Below are 24,098 nucleotides of genomic sequence, written 5' to 3' on the forward strand. Positions count from 1 at the left end.
CGCGGCAGGGAAGGGGTTAACAGCGGGGGGCGCATCTCCGAAGCCCCCCCGCTGTTGCAGCGGGACGCCGGCTGTGACTGACAGCCGGCTCCCGCTGCGGGATAGCGCGGGATCATATGTGATCCCACGCTATCTCCAGGACGTAAGTTTACGTCCTGTTGCGGGAAGTACCAGGCTGCCAGGACGTAAACTTACGCCCTGCAGCGGGAAGGGGTTAAATGCTTGTCTCACATACCTGTCAACAGAGCTCAGTAAGGAATCGCCTGTCTAATGTTGCCGTATTAGTTACTACTTAGAACTCACTGAGAAATGTTGCTTTTTATGTTGTTCCTCAGCATGATATGGCCGGACCCTCCTTGATCGCTGCTCCAGTTCCTGTGGACTCCCCATGGGCCGTCAAGGTAAGTCCTGTTGTCCCGATCACATATAACGTCATCATGTTTAATAATCTGTATCTTGTCACGTCGCTCACGTTATAATGAAGCACATCACACTTTATAAGCATCTTTATAGGTAATACTTTCTTTTATTGTGCTGGTTACTTTCTGGAATGCATCCACAACGCCCTAAATGCAGTAGTGTTTGTACTGGCGTCACGGCCGCTGCAGGGCGAAGTTTGTACTGATTACACTAGCTAGATTGCCATATGTCGCTACAGGAGAAATGCTTGGTGGACTGTGTCGCCCCCTGGGGATTACAGGTAATCGCACCGCTGTCCTCCATTTAAAGGGGCTGATGCTTATAGCGCCCCTTCTGTATACTGTAGATTTAACAGACAAGAACCTGCACCATCGTGACGTTTTCTTGGCAGACTGTTTTTGCGGGGCGGTTTGCCATTGCCTTCCCCAGTCATGCCGGTTGAAACTGAGCGACAAACAAAAAAGAAGCGAGTAGTACACGGTGGCTTTGCGTTTAGACGTAACTATTATTGCGCATTTTTGCATGAGAATCGTAAATGACCCTTTATGGAGATCCTGTTACCAGAACCACTTCAATGCTGTCAAAGTTTGCAAAATAGTTATTCTCTAGAAGGAAGAAGACTGTCTCTCCAGTCACCTCTAGGTGGCGCTAGATACGATGCTAACAGAATTTAGGAAGAAGTTTCTCTAAATGGAAAGAGGTCTTACAGTTCCTTATGGTTTTAAGGATCTGTTCTCTGGCAGTTGTCCTTCGTGTACTTCCAGTTGTCCTGGTCATGCGATATACATACATCTGACGTATGTCTTGAATGTGCATATACACGGTTCTTTACGTAACATGACTTGGGTAGTTTTGTATCTCCTGGGAGTAAATGGTTCTATTGAGCGTCATCAAACAAAGATCTTGAAAAGCTTGTAAAGTTAATACAACAGATTGGAAGCTGTATAACCTTTAGTGCGCGAAGAGTCGTATTTAACCCGTTTAGGACCAGCCACAGTAAATTTACGGCAGTGCTTTAAGTCTCCTGCTCTGCAATCAGTCAGAGGCAGGAAGGGGTTATCAGCTGTTAGTGACAGCTGATAACCCGGAGCAGAAGGCAGGAGGGGTTTTTAACCCTTCCTGCCTTCTGCTTCCCCTCACAGTGCTCAATGAGTCCTGGCAGCTCTGCAAGTGACTAATGTCACCACAAGGGTTGCTTTCCCCTGTAACTAGGGCTCCTATGGATGCCCCAGCTACAGTGGGAAAGTGTCAACGAAAGAAAAAAAAAATATGTGAATGTCCCCCAGAGGTCTTATATGATGTCATGGGGGACATAGATAGTAAAAAAACATAATTACATACACAAGTAAAACAAAATAACAGAATAAAACAACAATACATACAAAAGAAAGAGAATAACACAAAGCAGACGCCAACAAAAACCGTCGCCGTATGCGCCTGTAAACCAAAACCATACATACTATATATCAAAACGTCCAAAACAAATAGAGAAACCCATTCCCATACTTTATTGTAGTGTAAATATAAAAATAATTAAAAAAAATATATACATGTTAAAAAATGATTTTTTTTTAAGCTTTTTATGCCCAATAAGAATAAAAAACAGGAAAAAGTCAATGAAAAAAATATAAAAAAATAGTCCTATATGTCACAGGAAAAAAAAACGCAGCAAAAATAATTTTGGTAGCTAAAGGAAAAAAAATAGAGCAGTAAAACCGGCACATGGGTAAAATCCCTAAAAAGTGTCTGGTCCTTAAAGGGGTTGTCTCGCGAAAGCAAGTGGGGTTAAGCACTTCTGTATGGCCATATTAATGCACTTTGTAATATACATCGTGCATTAAATATGAGCCATACAGAAGTTATTCCCTTACCTGCTCCGTTGCTAGCGTCCCCGTCTTCATGGCTCCGTCTAATTTCGGTGTCTTCTTGCTTTTTTAGACGCGCTTGCGCAGATGGGTCTTCTCCCTTCGTCTCAGCTCGGAAGCAGCGGTGTTTTGGCTCCGCCCCTTGTACGCGTCATCGCGTAGCTCCGCCCCCATCACATGTGCCGATTCCAGCCTCCTGATTGGCTGGAATTGGCACATGTGGCGGGGCGGAGCTACGCGATGACGCATACAAGGGGCGGAGCCAAAACGCTGCTGCTGCCGAGCCAAAGGGAGAAGACCCATCTGCGCAAGCGCGTCTAAAAAAGCAAGAAGACACCGAAATTAGACGGAGCCATGGAGACGGGGACGCTAGCAACGGAGCAGGTAAGTGAATAACTTCTGTATGGCTCATATTTAATGCACGATGTATATTACAAAGTGCATTAATATGGCCATACAGAAGTGCTTAACCCCACTTGCTTTCGCGAGACAACCCCTTTAAGGTACAAAACAGCTTGGTCCTTAAGGGGTTAAGGGGAAATGTTGCAAAAGTATGAGAAAAGACCACCATTTTTAGTAGCCGTGTGCTGAGTAAGATGGGCTAACTGTAGCAAGAGGCACGCACCTATTAATAAATTTGCCTTTTCTTTGCCAAGCCCATGTGCCAGAAAAGTAAAGAGGTGGCGTAGTTTGGTCTTTTACACCAGTTTCTGCAATAAATAAGAGTAAATCTGCCATGCCGTTGGAGACAATGCCCCGTCCATCAATTCCTGCCCACTTTCCCAATAGTGGCGAATATGGTGGAAAATGTAAAAGTTGTACGTTTTTGCGCAAATATGGCTTGCTTCAAAATCTGCAACTTTTTTCCACCAGAATTCTGGCACAAACACGTAGATCAACTCCTTCCCGTCTGCAATCAGAGGAAGCATTTGATGCCTATTCAAAGTGGAAACTGCCTCCCAAAAACGTTTAATGTCATGGCGCCCAAAGGCTATCTGTTCAGCGCCCCCTTCAACTAGCGAGCGGTGACAGCGCTCAGATCAGTGCTTCGGCTGTTTGTTCTAGCGATCAGTGGGGATCTCTGTTCTTGGACCTCTAGTCCCCGTGACATAGATAAAGTTTTTGGAAAGTACAGTTACACTTTAACCCCTTCCCGCAACAGGGCGTAAACTTACGTCCTGGAGATAGCGCGGGATCACATATGATCCAGCGCTCTCTCGCAGCGGGAGCCGGCTGTCAGTCACAGCCGGCGTCCCGCTGTTAACCCCTTCCCTGCCGCGATCTAAGTAGATCGCGGCAGGGAAAGAGTTCACAGAGGGAGCGCGGCTCCCTGTGTGTCTCAGGCCGGAACTCGCGATGTCATCGCGAGAGCCCGGCCTGTCACCATGGCAACAGGATGCCAGACACTGGCGTCCTGTATTGCCTATGCCTAGGATCGCTGTATAAGCGATAAGGCATGGGAGAGCAGTAGCTCTGCCATGCCTTATACCAGCGATCATCAGGGCAGTGATTAAAGTCCCTCAGAGGGACTCAAATTATGTAAAAAAAACAAAGATTAAAAAAAGAATTAAAAAAAATGTAAAAAAAGAGTAAAAAAAACCATTTTTTAATGCTTTTTCTCAGATTAGCATATAAAAAGGTAAAAAAAATATAAAATCCCACATATTTGGTATTGTCGCGTCTGTAACGACGCGTGCAATAAGTTGCACATGCTTTTGATTGCACGGAAAAAAACGCTAAAAAAAACGCTAAAAAACTGAGGCAAAATGCTAATTCTTAGCATTTTGCCTCACTAAAAACGCAATAAAAGTGATCAAAAAAGCCATATGTACCCCAAAATGGTACCAATAAAATCTACAGCTTGTCTCGCAAAAAATAAGCCCTCACAGAGCTCCGTACATCAAAAAATAAAAAAGTTACAGGACTTTGAATGCAGCGATTTCGGAAAAAAAAAAAGATTTCCAAGAAAAAGGGTTTTTATTGCAGAAAAGTGGGAAAACCTAAAAACAATGTAAGAATTTTGGTATTGTTGTAACAGTACCGGTCCGCAGAAAAAATGGAAAGTCTCATTTATGCTGCATGATTAACGCTGTTAAAAAAAAAAAAAAAAAAAAAAATCTATGGCAGAATTGATGCGTTTTCTCTCCCTGCTATCATTAAAAAAAAAAAAAAAGTTTTACAATATAGTCTATGTACCGAAAAGTGGCACCGATAAAAACTACAGTTCGCCACGCAAAAAACAAGCCCTCATACGGCCGCGTCGACGGAAAAATAAAAAAGTTATGACTTTTGATAAACGGAGAAGAAAATCCGCCAAAAATTGTTGCGTCCTTAAGCTCAAAATAGGCCGTGTCATGAAGGGGTTAAATCTTCCTTAAAAGTCCCTTTATTCCAATCTTAAGCCCCCTACACATGGGCGGAAATTCTGCGGCGGGATTTCCCGCAGAATTTCAGCCCTTGCCTGCCTGCATAGGATTGCAGTAGATAACGCAATCCTAGGCAGACGGCCGCGATGTGTCCGCGTAAAAACACACGCGGAAAACAAATCGTGGCATGCTCTATTTCTGTGAGGGTCTCGCAGAGCACACAGCGCAGAGAGGAGACGTCTGGAGCGGGTGAGACGCAGGCCTCTGCAGGGGCACGGGACCGCATCCCGCTGCAAGAATTCTCGCAGCTAGATCCAACCCGGTCGTCTGCAGGCGGCCTTAGTCAGATATCATACTCCCTTGTAGCCGGTGAGGCGTCTTTCCATGCCCAGACCGGTGCACACCGTCTAAGAGTACATTGACATTTAGCGGATTTTGGAACATATTCGCATCACTTCATGATCCACATCGAAATCTGCGGGATTTCGTGTGAGTTTCACGCTTTGGATAATCCGCACCAGTTCTGCTATGTGTGAACGTACCCCAACACAGCATGTTTGATATCTTCAGTGCTTTACATCAGCAATGCCATTTATCTCCCACTTACTGCCAAATGTCTTGCCTACCAGTCATGCCCATGCATTGCATCTTTATATCGCCTTTGCTTGGCGTCTCGGGCGGCTGATGCTTGTCTCACTGACTACAGCCAGCAATAACACCCGATTATGGACCTCATGTGATATGCGCGCCTAATGTTACAGGCCTAATGTATTAATAATGTAACCCTTTATATTGGCAGCCTGAAGAAAAGGCCAAATATGACGCAATATTCGGCAGTCTGAACCCTGTGAATGGTTTCCTGTCTGGGGACAAGGTGAAACCTGTGCTGCTTAATTCCAAGCTACCTGTGGAGGTCCTGGGCCGGGTGAGATGAGGTTTTTGTGTTTTGTTTTCCTTAGGCCGCCTGCACACGGCCGAGCCGGATTCTGTAGGCGGTTTCCCGCAGTGGATTCCGGCTCTGACCATGGCCGGTGACCATGCGTACCTGTATTTCCTCTTCATCTGTGGATGGTCGCGGCCAGCCGCTGTCAGACATGAGCAGTGCAGATGTTTTGGGGGTTTATTCAAATGGTTATTTTTCCTGCACCATCAATAGGCAATGATGCGGAATCCGTGACCTGTCCACAATGTTAATTGCGGACAGGCTGCGGGTCGGACAACTTCCATTGGCTTTAAACAGAGTAGTCTGCGTTTTTTGTCTTTTTTTTTTTTTCCCTCTGCTCGCAGAAACCTCATGTGTGCAGGAAGAATCGATTTCCTGTAGCACGCTATGGATGGTATTTGCTGCTATTCCGTGTGCAAGTGGCTTTAGGCCTCCTTCACACTGGCGACCAAGTCGTGTTGCTACAATGCTACAAATCGCATGTATGTGACGCCCATGCTTTCCTATGGGTTCCTTCACACATGCGAGGTTTTGTACCATGCAACAACCCAACACAAAAACCTCGCGGGTCCAGCGATATGCCCGCAACTTGTGAGGTTTTGTAGCCCATGTTTCCCTATGGAGCCTTCCTCCCTGTTGCATCCTGATGTAACTTTGGCAGTAGGAAATCCTACTGTCAGCTATAATCTAAACCCTAGCTGCAGACAAAAAACAAAAAGACATACATCACCTTAGCAGTGCTCTCCGCCGCAGCTTCTCCCCAGTCCCGGCACTGCTTCTCTTTTTCATCTTCTGGCCGGGAATTGAAAAATCCCCGCCTCCAGGAAGCGCTGGCTGTGATTGAACCAATCACAGCCTTTCATCGAGCTCTGGCTGTGATTGGCTAAGTGTCAGCCAATCACAGCCAGCGCTTCCAGCAGCCTGGGATTTTTCAATCCATGGCCAGAAAATGAAAAAGATGATCAGTGCCGGGACCCGGGGAGAAGCTGCTGCGGCGCCCCAGACAGCGCGGGAGAGGTGATGTATACTTTTTTCTCCTTCCGTTACAGCTTATTTTCGGGGTAGGGCTTCTATTTCAAGCCCCTCCCTGAAAATCCTTTCATGTGATGCTACAAAGTCGCGCGGCTTTGTAGCGCCACAAAATCGCTGTATTGCCGTGAGAAGGCGCAGCAATATAGCACAGTGCAGCGATGCGATATTGCTGCGTTTTTCTTGCGGTGATGCCGTGTTGCCCGTGTGAAGGAGGCCTAAAACTGTGTTTTTATATTATTTTGGGTAATGTTTCTGTCTTTTTTTTTTTTTTTTTTCTTTCTTTTTGTGTAATTTGTTCCTTATTTCCCCCTCCAGGTCTGGGAGTTAAGTGATATCGATCATGACGGATTACTGGATCAGGATGAGTTTGCTGTTGTGAGTCATTAATTTTTATATGGGGACTTTTGGTCCCTCACATGTGCAGTAAATCCGCAGCATTGGCACAGCCGCAGTATGTTTCCATTCATTACACTTTTTTTTTAGGTTTTAGCAAGCATGCTTTATAATACTTGCATCAAAGTATTGTATATTTGTCCTCTGACTTTGCTCACTGATGCACGATTGGTCCATTGTGCAGACATTTGCCACTTTTTATTTACTTGCTCGTATAGTCCTGTGACAGCCAACTGTATGACAAAACTGGAAAACATCCTTTTCCTCCCACGTAATATATTTCTATTACAAGCAGAATGGACAAGGGCAAAAGTACTGAAAAACAACCGTCCATTGAAGCTGTATATAGTTATGGATTCTTTTAAAATCCTGATTGCACGGGCGCCAGAACTGAACAGATAGCAGAACATGTCACAGGGCAAAAAATGTATGTATGGTCATATAAAAGGTTTTTGGACTCTTGATGGTCTTATTTCTGGCTTGTTAAAAAGACTTGTAATCTCTTATTGGGATTGTAAATTCCTAAGGTTTCCAAACGGGAAATGTATCTCATAAGTTGCTTACTTATAAATTAGAGCCATATCAGAATACTTACGACCAACTGTCTGTGAGTTACATGTGATGTCACTGTCATGTGATCAGTCACCACGGCTCTGAGCTCCGCCCCTGATCAAATGACGGTGACGTCATGACAGGTCCTAAAACATGCAGAGCTTGACAGCAGCCATGTGCTTAGGGGACCTGCAATGATGTTACCGTGATGTGATCATGGGCCGAGATCAGAGCCCCGAAGATTGATCACATGATGGTGACATCATTACAGGTCCTGTAAGCACACAGCTGCTGCGTTGCGCTACCAGAAACACTGGTACTAGTAGCTCCATACACGTGACTGATGATCTCCTTTAAAGGGGTTGCGCCAAGATAGGCTTTTATCACCTATCTATAGGATAGGTGATAAAATGTTGATCCTGAGAACAGGGGTCCCATGTCCTTTGCCACGGCAGGTATTCATCTCCCACCCCCAGTGACAGCACAGCCGCTGCTCCATTTATTTCAGTGGGGCTGATGAAAATAGCCAAGCTCTTGTACTCTTATCTTTGGCAGCCTCATCAATCGAGCGCCTCCACACATACAAGACTGTCGTTGCATTCAATGTCCCCCTTGATATGCGGGGTGCAGCGAGTCAGAGGTGAGGAGGAGGGGGGACATGGGGGCCCTGTTTTCGGGATCAGTAAGGGTCTCCGCAGTGAGACCCCCACCAAACAAACTTTTATCACCTACCCTATGGATAGGTGATGAGTCTGTCTTTGTACTACCCCTTTTAAACGTATATTCCCACCTTACCCAAACAAGGTGAGATGGAACTACCAGCCCATATGCCACGACCACTGCTCACTGGGAATACAGAAATGGCTTGACTGGCTCTTCTATATATCCCATTCACTTCTATGGTGGTTACGGAAACAGTAGAACTACTAATTTGGCTATTTCTGTACTTCTGGTCTCTGGTGGCCATGTGGGGACCCTCATTCTGGCAATAGGTGCAGTACTAAGATTTGGGACATTTATGGCATATTCTGTGACTATGCCACAAATGGATTGGATGAAAATACCCCTTTTACACCTCCTTCAGATGAGGCACTGCGCAGATGGCCTAAGCGGTCTTTGATATGAGTGTTTCTCCTTCCAGGCAATGTTCCTTGTGTATTCTGCGTTAGAGAAAGAGCCTGTTCCTATGGTCTTACCTCCTGCGCTGGTGCCACCATCTAAAAGAAAAGCATCAGGACCATCATCATTGCCAGTAATCCCAGCTCTGCCAATGCCACCTTCTAAAGAGCCACGACACTCATTGCCACCAGTAGGAATTCTGCCCACAAAAGCACCTGTGACACAGGTAAGGCACATGAATGACCCAACTGGGGTTGGCAGGCTTCTAGTACATACATGACTGTTATCTTGTTGGTGTATTTGTAGCCAGTGAAGCCATCTGAATGTTAAAGTAGACCGAATCCGAATTCTATGTAACCAGTAAGGTTACCATAATGGGATGGTACTGACCGTATCCCCTTCTCCCATTTTCTCATCTAGTGGGTTGTATCGCATGTAGAGAAAACAAAATATGATGAGATTTTCCTAAAACTTGATAAAGACCAAGATGGCCTCGTGTCAGGGCTTGAAGTTAAAGAGATCTTCCTGAAAACAGGCTTACCTCCAGCATTGCTTGCACATATCTGGTAAGTACAGTTAAAGAGGCTGTCTGATATATTAAAGGAGAAATCTTACCGGGTTCATGCTGCCTGACAGGAAGCATTGACCCAGGACAGATATGCCCAGTGCTCACGTGTTTTTTTGTTTTTTTTTGGGGGGGGGGGTGTTCTGAAATGCTACAGTGTTTCACGATAGACATACTCTGAAGATAGTCTCAAGAACAGAGCCCTTGAGTCCGATAGGGGTGGCACTGAGCTATCCTTGTATGTAGAATATTGATTGACAGCTCTCTCCCTACTTGTGTCTAGGGAGAGAGCTGCCAGTCACCATGCCACTGAAGGGGGTAGCCCGGAACGCCTACCTCTTTGACTCATCTGCTTCATTCCCGAGTCAAGCATTCAAACTTCAAAGTATCTTCATTCTGAAACACTGTAGTGTCCCTGATTCATGTCACAGGCGTCTCACTACCCAAGCCAGAAACCTACTGCACACTGATAGGGGGCACCCCGAAACAGCTGTCTGTGTATGAATTCTGGCTTGGCTTTCAATTCCCAGTCATTGTTACAAAGCTTGTATAAAGAGTCTAACATTGACTTGCAGGAATACTGCCTTCCAATAGGTGGCGCTGCAGAAGTATTGTTACATCGCCCTTATTTGCAAAATAACATATACACTGGGGCATTGTGCATATCTGGCCTGGGTTCATGTTGCCTGTAGGTTGGGCAGCATGAACCCGGTGGCAGGTTCCCTTTACACATTTGTGGCAGTGGTGGGGAATGATGTTCTAAACAGTACTCTCCTCACACAACACCCGCTGCTCCCATCCATCTGGCTAGTCTGTTGACTACAGCAATGATTTGCCAAATTACCCACTTGAACGCTGCAGCCAGTGACCTGCTCTGAAACATGAAGGTCACTGAGACTAGAAGACCTGGTGACATCACAGGTCACATGACAGCATCGGAGCTCCAAACAGACTTTGGCAGCACGTTGAGTAATTTAATAAATCAGCTTGGGGTGCGGGTTAAAGTAAAATAAATTTAAAATTCCATATTAACAAATCTTCTATATTTGGTTGTATGATCATGACCATCAGCTATAGTGCCCTCTTGCAATTGGCAATCTCCATTCACTGACAGCAAGCGGCATAGAAACAAAAAGTATTTTAGAAAGTTGCAAACATATCTTTTCTTTGTAACGTGTAATTTACATAGAATCAAAGCACCTCATTTAGGTCTTCCTTTCGTTATCACCCAATTTTAAAGTCGGGCGAAATATAAATGCGCATGTTTAACTTCATTACTCTAGTACACTGCGTTTAGTAAGGTCCACGCTTCTCTTCTCCCGGAACGTCCGCCTTCCCTTTCTCTTAGCAAAAGAACTCCAAACACCTGCTATAATCGACGCATAGAACTGTAATGAAGAACATGGCAGATTTTGTTTATTAATTTGGTTATGTCTGATTTTGATCTTCCGAGAAAACTAAAGTGTCAGTCTTCGTCGTCGTCTTTTCTTGTGATGCTTTTGCAGGTCTTTGTGTGACACAAAGGACTGTGGGAAACTATCTAAGGAGCAATTTGCATTGTCTTTTCATCTCATCAATCAGAAGCTTGTAAAGGACACCGATCCTCCTCAGTCCCTCACTCCCGAAATGATACCTCCATCCGAAAGATCAGCCACACCGAAGGTAGGTTCTCCTATAAGAAGTCTGTATTCTATATCGTATCACCAGTAGGGGTATTGCAATAACTGCAGTTCCTGGACTGCTGTTCTTGACTTTTAAAGGGCCACTCCGGTGAAAAACTTTTTCCAATCACTATGTAACTTAATATATAAGTCGGCTTGTATTACCTTGTTTAGTTATTCCTTTCTGTCTGAAACTTCCTGGAGTCTTTCTCATCAGGTAGATCATATGATCTCATTGTGGCCACCTGAGATTTACTTGGCTTTGTGCTTTCTCGAAAATCCCTTTTTCAGTCAGCAGAGTTCCCGTTTAGTGATATTATATGGACTGTACCACACAGGCTCTTTGCAGGGGGAGATGAATTCCTATCACTGTTACTGCTAACGATTAGAGGCTCCAGTCGCACAGTTATAATGAAAGAGATGGCAGTTCAGCCTCCATGACAGTATACTTATTGGAATAATTAGGAAAGCGGCTCAAAAGGATTTAAAACTAAAGAACAAATTAATGCCAGGTATTTTGGACTTACCTGGTCCCAGAGTTAATTGGATACCCAGGCGCCACACCTGTAGTCCTGGTCTTCTTATTGGTGCTCTTTTATGCCTTAGGCCTCATGTCCACGGGCACGCACGGATTCCAAGTGTGGAATTCCACTGTGAATTCCACCCGTGCCCGCAACCAAGGACATTTTCTTTACCTATCCGGCTGCGGTGCGGGTCTTTTTTGTCCTGGTCGGATCTTCTTTCTTCTGCACAGTGGATGCGCTGTGTTAAGGGAGCGCAATGTACTCCCTATGTTTTCAATGAGGCCGGGTGCTGCTGCCGCCGGCCCCATTGAAAACAGTGGGCGATGGCGCAAATTTTTATTAGGGCTGCGAGCCTTGAATGAAGACCTCACAAATGAGAATGAAACCATTGAAAATCATAGGTTTCATAATCGTGCGTTTTCACTCACTCTCGCATTACTAGAAAACCTATCGCAAGTTTTAAACTCGGACTAGATGTTCTTAAAATCTGGCAGACGTATCATGCAGCAGAGCTACTGTGATAAATCTGTTGCATTTTATGACTGTTTAGTCTTTTTCCACTGACTTAAGGCCTATTTACACGGAGCGATGATCGCTCAAACGACGGTTGGAGTGACAGCTTTGAGCGATCATTTTGCATAAACTATTAAGTAGCTACTCAGCTACTTAATAGCTATTTGGTATGCAAATGAAGCCTTTAGCTGAAAGCTAAAGGGCTCTTATCTGCTTTCGGTTCCTTTGTTTTCCGATGGGAAACAATGCTATCAACACTACCCGTGGAGAACTGCTGATAAGGCTGAAGGACGATTTTTGGCTAGCAGTGCACGAAAAGTGCAGGATGGCCCCGTGTCTAGACGCAACGATAATCACTCAAACGATCGCTTTTTAGTGATTTTTGAGCGATCATCGCTCTGTGTAATTGGGCCTTAACTTTTAGACCCTATTAGTAAATGAGCACCATTGTCTGGAGCTTGTTTAGGTGAATGTAGAAAGTAATGATCACACTGTCCTCCCAGCAGGCTGAGAGGGTACTGCTTCTAGCTGCTCATGTGATGCTTTGCTGATGCATCCTAGAATTGCTAGCACACCATAGAGGTAGAGAAAGCAAGGAGAAATCTAAGCCCCAGATTGGTGCCTGATAAGTATCAGACTGGAGGCCACACTGCATGGAAATGACTGTAATATATCTAGAAGATATCAGGGTGGTAGAAAATCGGGTGAGGGGTGCAGGGATGTTAAAATGTCCTTTCGCTGGAGTTGTCCTTTAAGTTTTCTGTTACTTATTTTATTCCTACGTCTCATTTGTCATCCCATAAATTAATTTGCCTGGCGTCCTGCCTGCGTGGGTATGTCATGAAGGTCACATGCCTGGTAGAAGCAAGTGTAGATGTATGAAGTGCTATCTCTATTATGAGAGTCGGAGTGGAAAAAAGTCACAATCTTTCTTTTTTATGTACTTTGAATTGTAATAGAGAGCTGGTCCTTATCCGATGTGGAATGTACCATGTTCCTATGTTCCAGGTCCGCTTTGTGTAAGTGATTGGGACGTGTGAATTAACAAAAACTCACCGCACGTCTTGTGTGTATTAAGTATTAACAGGAGGTTCTTTTTGTTTCTCTGTAACTCTCTGATATTGTATGATGGCTAAACCGACCTTAGTGGATTCCAAACTAAATGCATTCAAAATAGGGTAAAAATTGGAAAAATCTGATATGAAAAAAAAAAAAAAAAAGGCTAAATGTTAATATTCTGGAGGCTCTGTATTACACGGAGTGCTGATAACTGTTGGAGAGGGCATCAGGAAGCGTGCTCCCTAGATGGCTTGACCTCCATCCCATCGCTGCGTTGCCCCTGCAATGTAGGGGCTTTTCTGAAGACTTCCATAAAGTTTTGAAACATCCTTGCAGAAATCTGGTAGAGATGTGGATCTGCCGTTATTTGCATGTGCGTCCAGAATGTCAGTTTGTGACGGGATTTGCTTGAAGAACTGGGACAGTCTTGATGCTTCTCCAATGCAGATAGAGCGACCATGCTAGGCTTCTGCCAGCCGCATCCATTAGGGGGCGAAGCGGCACAGGCTCCGCCGCTTCACAAACTTATCGTTGACATGACTGGACAATAAGTATTGAAGGGGAAAGAACACTTTAGCACTGAAGGACCCCTGGAAAATCAGTTTTCCCTCGGACATCCGGTACCTGCAGTATTTAGGACCAGACATGAGAGAACGCTGCCGAATCTGCTGCAAAATACGTACGCTGGATGCAGATTTTGTATCCGATCTCGCAGCAGATTTCAGGCTTTGCATCACGAAGGGTGAAATGCATGCATTTATGTAACAGAATGCGCATGCTGGGAATTAGGAAATATTCAGCATGCTCTGATTTCCATGAGCAAATCTCCCAGTTCAGCTGCAATGGTGGTCTTCATATGACACATTAAAGCCTATGTTTCTGGCCGAGGTTCTGTCTGAATGCAGTTTCCCGATGGAAGCCCAAAGTCTTCAGGGCCTTTTTGTGAAAAAGGCAAAATTCAGACTCCGCGTAGCAAAATTAATTCCACTGCCAGACCCCACACTTCAGCCGTGCCATTTCTTGGCTCCACTCAGCTGTGTAATGAATGGTGGTCTTCAGCCGGCTCTGAGCCTGAAGCCCCCATCCCTGCTGAGTGTGACCTCCTGGCTGCTGCTATTGCCACCTCTGCAAGGGCCAACGGCCACCATCCAGCATCGGTGTTCTGGGACCCTGGACTGCATGAATCCCAGAGACAAAGAGGAGGTGGCCGCCAGAGAGATGTAACATCCACATGAATCCAGGAAGCTAGGAAGGGTTGGGGAGTATGGACAGGGCGCAAGAGCACTTCTAATAAATATTTGAGTAGGGCGCTGTATGTTACCCGTGTGCGGCACATTTGCTACATGCAAGTTGAATTTTGCTTGGGTTGCAGTCTGCCAAAGACCACCACAAAGTCGCGATATCGCCGTGAGACAATGCTGTACCACAAAACCGTGATATCGCCTGAGAGAATGTTGCGTCACCCTTATTTCGGCCGCGTCTTACCTCCGGAGTTGATGGCGAGTGTGCATGTGTCCCCCTCCCCAGCGTGCATGCGCACTCGCCGTCGACTCTGGTGGTTAGACGCGACCGGCATAAGAGTGACGCGCCACGTGCCGACCACTGACCCGGGCGGTAGTACTTGCTTGTATCTGTCTTCTAACAAGCTGTGCTTACGAGTCAGCTATACATGATAAGGTTAGAGAAAGCTCTTGCTCAGCTGTGCAGCGAGAAGATTGTTGAGAAATCAGTCTTGAGCTGTGCAGCGATCTCCAGCTGCGCCCGCACTATTCTCTAGTGCAGGCACAGTGGCTTCCATAGCACAGTCTAATAATAATTATAAATTTACATTTTATTTAGTCATTGCTCCCATAGTGTCTTCCCCTGACGTATTTTGTATTTATTGCTCCTGCCGTTGTGAAGTGGAGAAGCCATCCTGTGTTGCAGACAGCTTCTCCTCCTCACAGCACACCTGTTCCCGCCAGTCCCGATGTGCTGCCAGTGTCTCACTGCATCAGGTTGTCACATACTGAACATACTGTGACGAGATTGTTAGCAACGTCTTCTCCTAGTTGCATGGCTGAAAATGCCGTGTGGATTTGAGTCTTGCGCGCACACAAGCAAATCTGCTCCGTATTTATTAGGGGGCATGCTCCTCTTAATAAATAGGGCACATATTACTCCAGTGTACTTGATTTGACTGGTGTATGAAACGACAGTCTTAGTAAATTCCAGCAAATGTAACTTTTAGAAAGTTTTATAACTTTTGCATCTGTTATCATTCTGGTTTACACCACAAATCAACCCCAAAGTGCCCAACTGCACCATTCGTGGGTCTAAGATTGATGGGCTAGAAGAAGGGCATGTATGTGATTGGCATACTGTATAAAGTAGATATGGGGTGTAATAGGAGGAAAATGTTTCATATGTATATTGTAATAAGAGTCCTAACCATATTGACCCCATTGGCTGCAGATCAGGAGCCCAGATTACTAACCTATGGCAATGCTTAGGCTTGTGTATGGGATCGGCTTGTCTTCTGCCTGCACTAATCTACTATCCTGGTTTGCTTTCTTTTACTCTGTTCTAGCTTGCTGGACTGTTTAATTTCCATCTGCCTCAATCTGCTTTCAGCCTTGCTCTAATATTCCTAACTTTCATCTATCCTGTTCTGGCTGTGAAAGGTTAGACTTTTTACTACGATTTTCTGTTGATTTTTGGGTTTCTTTTTGGTTTATCACCCAAAAAGCCTGAGTTACATCAACTGGGTAATTCTAAGTGTCCTTGTTATGGTGCATTCACACTTGTTTCTAGCGTACCAGGAGGGTTCCTGGTGTATATGCCTAATGTATTGATGACCCCCGGTATTCAGAAGGCCAAGAAAGTTTTGTCTTTTGGCCTTTAACTTTTTTTTTAAGTAGAAAAATGATGTCATTCTGTGAAGAGACATCCAGTAAAAAAGTATATTATACAGGGGGTATGTATTCTACTGTGTGCCTATACAGCGCAGATATTAGAGGCATCCGGCATATACCACTAATATATGCTACAAACACATTGTGTATGCACCCATACCTGTAGATGATGGAGGTGCCTATTTCGTGGTCTAACTTGCTGTTTTTTCATGAGCTTGTGACGTCACTAAAAAGCTTACTTCATTGTTTCTATTGCTGTGTTAAAGCAACCACCCCCAGTCCAATGATGGGGAACCGCTTCTCTCACTACCTGTAGATTACTATGCATCGGTAGTCCGAGACCCTGCATGCTGCACTGATTATCCACTGCTGCTCATGTGGGTGGCACTGGCCAATCAAAGCAGCATGTAGTGTTTTAAACTAATGATGCAAACAAAGGTAGTCAGCGCGCGCACACACACACACACACACACACACCCTGGTAGGAGTCCAGCTGTGCCCCCCACATAGAGCCTGGGAGGAGTCCTGCTGCACCCCCCCCCCCCCCCTCCCTTCCACCCACACACACACACACACACGCACACAGCCTGGTAGGAGTCCAGCTGTGCCCCCCCCCCTCCCCCCCATATAGAGCCTGGGAGGAGTCCTGCGGCACCCCCCCTTACTTACACACACACACACACACACAGAGCCTGAGAGGAGTCCTGCTGCACCCCCCCCCCCCTTACACACACAGAGCCTGGTAGGAGTCCAGCTGCCCCCCCCCCCCCACACTCATAGAGCCTGGGAGGGGTCCTGCTGCACGCATGCACACACACACCTAGAGCCTGGGAGGAGTCCTGCTGTGTGTGCACACACACACACACAGAGCCTGGGAGGAGTCCTGCCGCGCACGCACACACGCACGCACACAGAGCCTGGGAGGAGTCCTGCTGTACACACACACACACGCGCGCACACACAGAGCCTGGGAGGAGTCCTGCTGTACACACACACACAGAGCCTGGGAGGAGTCCTGCTGTACACACACACACACGCTCACACACACACAGAGCCTCGGAGGAGTCCTGCTGTACACACACACACACACACACGCACACACACAGAGCCTCGGAGGAGTCCTGCTGTACACACGCACACGCACACACACAGAGCCTCGGAGGAGTCCTGCTGTGTACACACACACACACACACACAGCCTGGGAGGAGTCCTGCTGCGCGCGCGCACACACAGGGAGCCTGGGAGGAGTCCTGCTTTCCATACAGTGATTGACAGCTTTTCTTGTATACTATGCTGCCCTCTGATGGGAAGGGGGGGAGGGGAGGGGGGGAAGACCACTCAATGCTGTCTCTTTGAAATTCAGCTTTGGAAATAGTTTTTCCTATTTATTATCTTTTCATACATTAATGAAGTTACTTAAACATGTAACTTTCTACCTATTATTTTAAATCTGCTTATTTGAGAAAACATGAGAGTGAAGGGATTGCGGTCTGATGCCTCCTAAACAAGTCTAAGTGAGCGCCTTCTCTGAAAAACGAAAAATGTGCCTATGGTGAAGAGGCCGGCTGCGGTCATTGGCCATTCATTCTGCACATTCACATGGCGATTCTCCCATGGTCGCTGTGATTGGCAGAGTGGTCACAGGGGGCTATTCTGTGTGAACGTAGTGTGCAAGTATGTCCATAGATAGATATTATTGTGATGAAAGCCGGTAGAGCCTTGCACTATTCACTAGAGTGCCCATGTTCTACCGGTGCGCCCGCTCTCTACTAGGCCAGTCTTTGCAGATCTCCCTACTATGGTTTTCACAAATCCGAATTGTGATATTGGTGACTCTTGCACTGGATTTTTGTAAAGATCGGTACTTTTAACCTTAGGCCGAGCCAAGTGACCTCTTCGTTATTTTACAGATCCCGTCGGCCCCCAGTCCGGTTTCTGATTTCTCTGCCATTAAGGAGCTGGACACCCTGAATAATGAGATTGTGGATTTGCAAAGGTGAGTGCAAAAAAGTAACTGTTTAGGGTTTATAAATCGGCACAGGGACTGCTACTACTTATTGAATGTAGGATCTTTGTTCAGCCATCCAATGCAGAAGATAAAATGTTTTCACCTCCTTTAAGAAGCCGATGAATAGAAGATCCTGGAAATAAAGCCCTATGTAATATGTATATGGATGTACTCCTCTCTATAGTCTAGAGATTGAGCTACATGAACAGTAACCTGTGCTCATGAATAATGCAAACGCTTTCCTCTGGATGCATGAAAAATGCAGAGACCCAGTCGGGCGTCTTTAATGAAGCCGTTCACTACCTGGCCTCTCCAACATAGGAACTGCAAGTTTGCATACAGTAGACTAGTTCTATTGGTTTAGTACATTGCGTATGCTGGGTTTAATGTAAGGTCTCGGTTTGTGATCTTCTATCTTACCGCTTCCCACAGAGTCACCGTTTTTTTTTAACCTCTTAAGGACCAGGCTATTTTGTACCTTAAGGACCAGACACTTATTAGGGATTTTACCCATGTGGCGGTTTTACTGCTGTATTTTGTTTCCTTTAGCTACTAAAATAATTATTTTTTTCGTGACATATAGGGCGATTTTTTAAATATCTTTTCCACTGACTTTTTTCCCATTTTTTTTTGTTTTATTGGGGGTTAAATGCTAAAAAAAATGATTTTTTTAAAAAACATTTTTGTGATATATTTTTTTTAACTTAGTATACTTATGCTTAAATAAAGTACGGGAACAGGTTCCTCTGTTTGTTTCGGACGTTTTGATATATAGCATGTATGGTTTTGGTTTACAGAGCACATACGGCGACTGTTTTGGTTGGCGTCGGTTTTGGGTTATTATGTATATATTGTTGTATTCTGTAATTTTTATTTACTTATGTATGTAATTATGTTTTTTACTATCTATGTCCCCCATGACATCATATAAGACCTCTGTGGACATTCTCTTTTCTTTTTTTTTTTTTTGACACTTTCCCACCGTAGCTGTGGCATCCTGTAGGAGCCCCAGTTACAGGGGAAAGCAACCCCTGTAGTGACATTAGTCACTGGGAGAGCTGGCCAGGGTCTAGTATGACCCTCCAGCTCTGCTGTTGTAGGGAACCCCAGCAGTCACATGACCCCTGAGCTCCCGCAGTGGAAGAAACCCTTCCACTTTCTAGTACACAACGCTCGTTCAGCACTGTGTACTCGGCAAAGGAAAAGGCAGCAAGGGTTAATACCCTTCCTGCCTTCTCCTCCGGGTTATCAGCTGTCACTAACAGCTGACAACCATTCCTGTCTCTGCTTGATTACTGAGGCGGGAGGCTTAAAGCGCCGCCGTAATTTTACTATTTTTACATATATTTACTGTGCCTGGTCCTTAATGGGTTAAACCATTCCTTTTATTTTGGATGATTGCTATTTGGCGCAGGAGTTGTTAAGGAATTGTTCTGCGCCTGGTGACCGGCGGAATAGATTGGCTTCCTGGTTACAGAGTCTCGGAGAGACTTCTCAGTCTTTCTCTAACAAAATCCGTCGAGATCTTTAGAAAGTGAGTTGTCTGCCTTGTTAATCAGCTCTCAGACAGCAGGATCCTGCTTGGGTTTGTTGAACACCGATGTGTTGAACACACTGATGGGTATGATGTGCCTCCATTTCAGCCTCAACCTACCTACCTGCAGCCCGACAGCCCGACAAAATGATTCCGGTGTTGAGAAAAAAAATCTATATATTTTTTGTATAGAATGTCCTGCGTCCGTGCCGTTCTTATTAATGGCCGTCCAACCGAGCTCATGATGTGGTCTTTTCTAGTGCTTAGTATGGTTTCTCGTCTTGGTTTCCAGCAGTGCATCACTAGCAGAAGTCATCTGCAGGTGGAAGTCCTTGGGATGATACGTCTGTTAAACCTTTCTGGGAATGCTGGATGACTACGAGCGCGGCCCTCAGTACAGCTCTCTCGTGGGGTTTACATCACCTGACCTCCTGTAAATTCAGCAGCCTTGTCTAATTGTTCAGTGACTCATCCTCTAGTCTCATCAGAAAATGACACATTTATTAAGTTGTTATGATAAAGACATTTGGCTAAAACACTTTATAGTTTTTTAACACATTTTTTTCCATCCTTGCCCCCCTCACTTGAATGCCTGTCGCACTCTGGATGTGTCCGTCACTTCCATGTAGTACAGCCTCCTATCTGATACTTCATAGAAACCATCCTGATGCTTACACTATTCTGTGCTATCAGTTCCATGATGCATTAGCACAGCATTACCTAGAGGCTGTACCATACCCGCCTGCTGAGTGGACAATTTAATTCTCATTAGCTTTTTGTATTCTTCTAAATTTGCTGCAGCCTGTAATCAAGGTGAGATGTGATCTCCTCTATTACAACCGTGTGATCATCATCAGTAACTGTCATAGGAGTGTCTGAGTCCCCCTATGAAAAACATGTATGGTGCATTCCATGTAATATCACAGGAACTATAGCTACTTTCATAGCTGCTTTATAGGGTTTAGTTCAGGGTTTCCGACTCTCTGCTCTGTTTTTGGGCTTATTTAGACGACCGTATATCGGCCGGGTATTCATGACGGCTGATATACGGCGTCCCCCTCTGCAGGGGGAGGAGGCTGGAAGAACCGCGAGCAGTGCTCTGAGCTCCCGCCCCCTCTCTGCCAACTCTCCGCCCCTCTGCACTATTTGCAATGAGGGGAGGAGGGACAGGGGCGGAGCTAATCACAATCCCCCTTAGCCCCGCCCCATCCCACCTCCCCTAATTGCAAATAGTGCAGAAGGGCGGAGAGGAAGCAGAGAGGGGGTGGGAGCTCAGAGCGCTGCTCCTGGCTCTTCCAGCCTCCTCCCCCTGCAGAGAGAGACGCCGTATATCGGCCGGCGTAAATACCCGGCCGATATACGGTCGTCTGAATAAGCCCTTAGGAGGAGAGAAACTGAAATAAAACAGCAAGAAACGCATCTGTTTTATTAACTATCGATTTCAATGCAGTTTGAAAACAACGGAAAGGCTTCTATTTACTTCCATTGCGTCACCTGATGGAATTGAAGCAATCAGAAGCCTTTATGTTTGCTTACCAGGTTTTTTTTTTGTTTGTTTTTAAACCCTGTTGAAATCAATGGGGAAAAAAATAATCCTTTTTTCCCCCCTTACATGTCCGTTTCTTACCTACAAAAATGGAGCAGAGAGACAGAAACCCTGAACTGACCCGATCGCTGACTTTTCATGCGGCGTTCAGTTTCAGCAGAATTAAAAATCACCCTGGCTCATTCACTTCTCGTTGAAGTTAACGGTTCTCAACAATAATCTGTTGTCTAAACAAGCTGCGTAAACGAGTGAGAACAAGTTAGCGACGATGTTGCCCATTTGCTCATTCAAACGAGATCGGCTCGTCTAAAACAGGCATTAATCGTCACTATCAATATGCACAGTCATACAGGGAAGGCTGTCTATTACTAAGTAGCTCCATCCACTGGACTGCCATCAGTGATTGGTCACTATCTATATGCATAGTCCTACAGGGAAGGCTGTCCATTACTAAGTAGCTCCGCCCATTGGACTTGTTTCAGTAATTGGTCGCTATCTATATGCACAGTCATACAGGGAAGGCTGTCTATTACTAAGTAGCTCCGCTCACTGGACTAGCATCAGTGATTGGTCACTATCTATATGCAGAGTCATACAGGGAAGGCTGTCCATTACTAAGTAGCTCTGCCAACTGGACTCCTATCAATTATTGATCATTATCTATATGCACAGTCATACAGGGAAGGCTGTAAATTACTAAGTAGCTCTGCCAACTGGACTGCTATCAGTGATTGGTCACTATCTGTATGCACAGTCATACAGGGAAGGCTGTCCATTACTAAGTAGCTCCGCCCTCTGGACTGCTATCAGTGATTGGTCACTATCTATATGCACAGTCATACAGGGAAGGCTGTCCATTACTAAGTAGCTCCGCCCTCTGGACTGTGATCAGTGATTGGTCACTATCTATATGCACAGTCATACAGGGAAGGCTGTCCATTACTAAGTAGCTCCGCCCTCTGGACTGCGATCAGTGATTGGTCACTATATGTATAGTTATACAGGGAAGGCTGTCCATTACTAAGTAGCTCCGCCCTCTGGACTCCTACGCTCATAATGAGCAGAGGCTTAACTGCATAAAGCACAAGTTATACTGAATCTTTTCCCATAATACTATGTATCAATCTGCTCAGCTCCTCCTGCTCTCTGCCATGTTGCCTGCAGATTGGACATCATGTTCATAGTGACAGGTTCCCTTTAAAAGTCTTTGCAGATCTCAAAGAATGAAATTGAGTTTTGTAAACCGGCAGTAAATATACAGTTTGGTGATGGCCTGTAATGTGGCCATCTGTACAGTTTCATTGCACATGGTTGAAAGACTTTGCTGACATCCTTGATGAGCAGAGGATAGCGCTTATGATTTCTGACTGCATGTCAGCTACAGGCGCACCGCAGCTGCCGGCAGGTGATGTGACAGGATGGCAATCTGACTTCCTCTCTGTGTAAAATGCGTGAGACCTCTGGTGATGAAACGTGACATCGTGAAGAAGAAGGGCGGTTAGAATTCTGATTTGTCAAGCAAGCTATTCCTTTCTTAGCTTTTGGGTGGTGCGGCCTCCTCTAGTGTTTTTACACCATTTTGTACAATTTGTGGCCATTGTAATCTATATATACCAGGACTGTATCAAGGGGGCGTCCTCTACGGTTAGAGTAGTGGTTCACAAACTTTTCCAGCCATGGAGCCCTTTTTGAAGCAAAATTTTCTCATGGAGCCCCAAGAAAGCAGAGCAGAGGGTGTGGTCTGGGGAGGGGTTAGGGGCGTGGCTTACCACAAATATGATTTTTACCTTTTGTCATTAAAAAAAAAGACAGGGCCATATATAAATTACAAAAACACAGGGAGGCACGCCGGAGCACTGGATGGGCTATTGATATACATTGTTTAAAATTAACATGCTGCTCAATTAAATCCCGCACCACATGTCAATATCTGCACAGGTTTTGTGCAGATTTTTAAAAAATTTTTTGCATTTTTCAAAATCTCATCCCCTTTGCTGCTACAACTACTGTAAATTCTGCAGCAAATCCGCCCCATGTAGTAATAGTGACACTCTATATTGGTGGCCCCAGTGGGTAATAGTGTCCCCCTATTGTCCTCAGTAGGGATGGGGTCCCCCATTGCCGCCCCAGTAGGAATGGGGTCCTCCATTGTTGCTATGCTCTTCAGATGCAGGGAAAGGAAGGGGTTAAATTACTTCCTACACGCAGCCTTCTCTGTCCCTGTTAACTCCTTCCTCTAGAGGATTTTGTATCCCGTTTTCTTGAGGTGGAGGATTTATGTGTAAAGGTGTAGATGTTAGTTAGTTCAGGTGTAAACCATATCCACAAATCTTTTTCCCAAGCTAGGTTATATGATGGCGGCGGGGTCTCTGCGTTAATATGTTATATATACGTGAAAAGGTGTGACGAGAGGGATCCATCCCACTACAGAGTTGCTCAAATGGAGTCCTTGCTCGTGACAATCCCAGAGCAGGGGGTAAGGGCCAATGTCCACGTTCGGGTTTTAATTATAAGATCCGCAGCTACAGAAGCCCATAGGGATGCATTAGCATCCGCATGGCAAATAAATGCCTGCCGTTGTGATTCCCCCCCCCCCCCCGGCGTGCGGGTCAAAATCGCAGCATGCTTCATTTTCCCGCGGATCTCCCATGCAATGCGTTTTTGTAACATTAGAAAGTCCTATTGACTTTCGCGTTAAAAACTCAGCAAAATCGCGTGAAAAAAACGTGCAAGAAAAACGCCAGTGTTAAGGCGCTCTGACACAATCCGTTAACTCTGATCGTGGCGTTTACTGTCAGAAAAGGCCAATAACCATCAGGTATGGAGCGGACGTGGCTCCTGAGCCGCTCCACAGACCCTTCATGACCGCCTGACGTAAATTTATGTTAGGGGGTCATGAAGTGGTCTAAACGGGCACAATCTAGTTGTAAAGGGCGATTTTCTAATTCTTGGTATTGCCATAGTCTTTGCTGCTATTTCTTCCCTAGGTCTCCTGGGTATGAGGGAACAATTAACCTGGGTGCGTCTGTATTCGCCTCTGATGCCCAACGAGACGAGCAGCAGATGATGTACTCGTGACGCCCACGTCTCTGTGCCCCCGGAC

General features: G+C 45.5%; 1 protein-coding gene across 1 annotated transcript in view; it reads left to right on the forward strand.

Annotated features, from left to right (window-relative positions):
- Positions 1-24,098, forward strand: part of EPS15 (epidermal growth factor receptor pathway substrate 15) — a 105,230-nt gene that overhangs the window by 41,749 nt on the left and 39,383 nt on the right. Inside the window, exons 6-12 of the mRNA XM_066597613.1 lie at positions 336-401; positions 5,451-5,576; positions 6,942-7,001; positions 8,713-8,916; positions 9,111-9,256; positions 10,761-10,917; positions 17,818-17,903. Of these exons, the coding sequence (XP_066453710.1) occupies positions 336-401; positions 5,451-5,576; positions 6,942-7,001; positions 8,713-8,916; positions 9,111-9,256; positions 10,761-10,917; positions 17,818-17,903 (845 nt within the window). The remainder of the gene's footprint in view (positions 1-335; positions 402-5,450; positions 5,577-6,941; positions 7,002-8,712; positions 8,917-9,110; positions 9,257-10,760; positions 10,918-17,817; positions 17,904-24,098) is intronic.

Source organism: Eleutherodactylus coqui, chromosome 3 (assembly GCF_035609145.1).
Source record: "Eleutherodactylus coqui strain aEleCoq1 chromosome 3, aEleCoq1.hap1, whole genome shotgun sequence".
Lineage (NCBI taxonomy): Eukaryota > Metazoa > Chordata > Amphibia > Anura > Eleutherodactylidae > Eleutherodactylus > Eleutherodactylus coqui.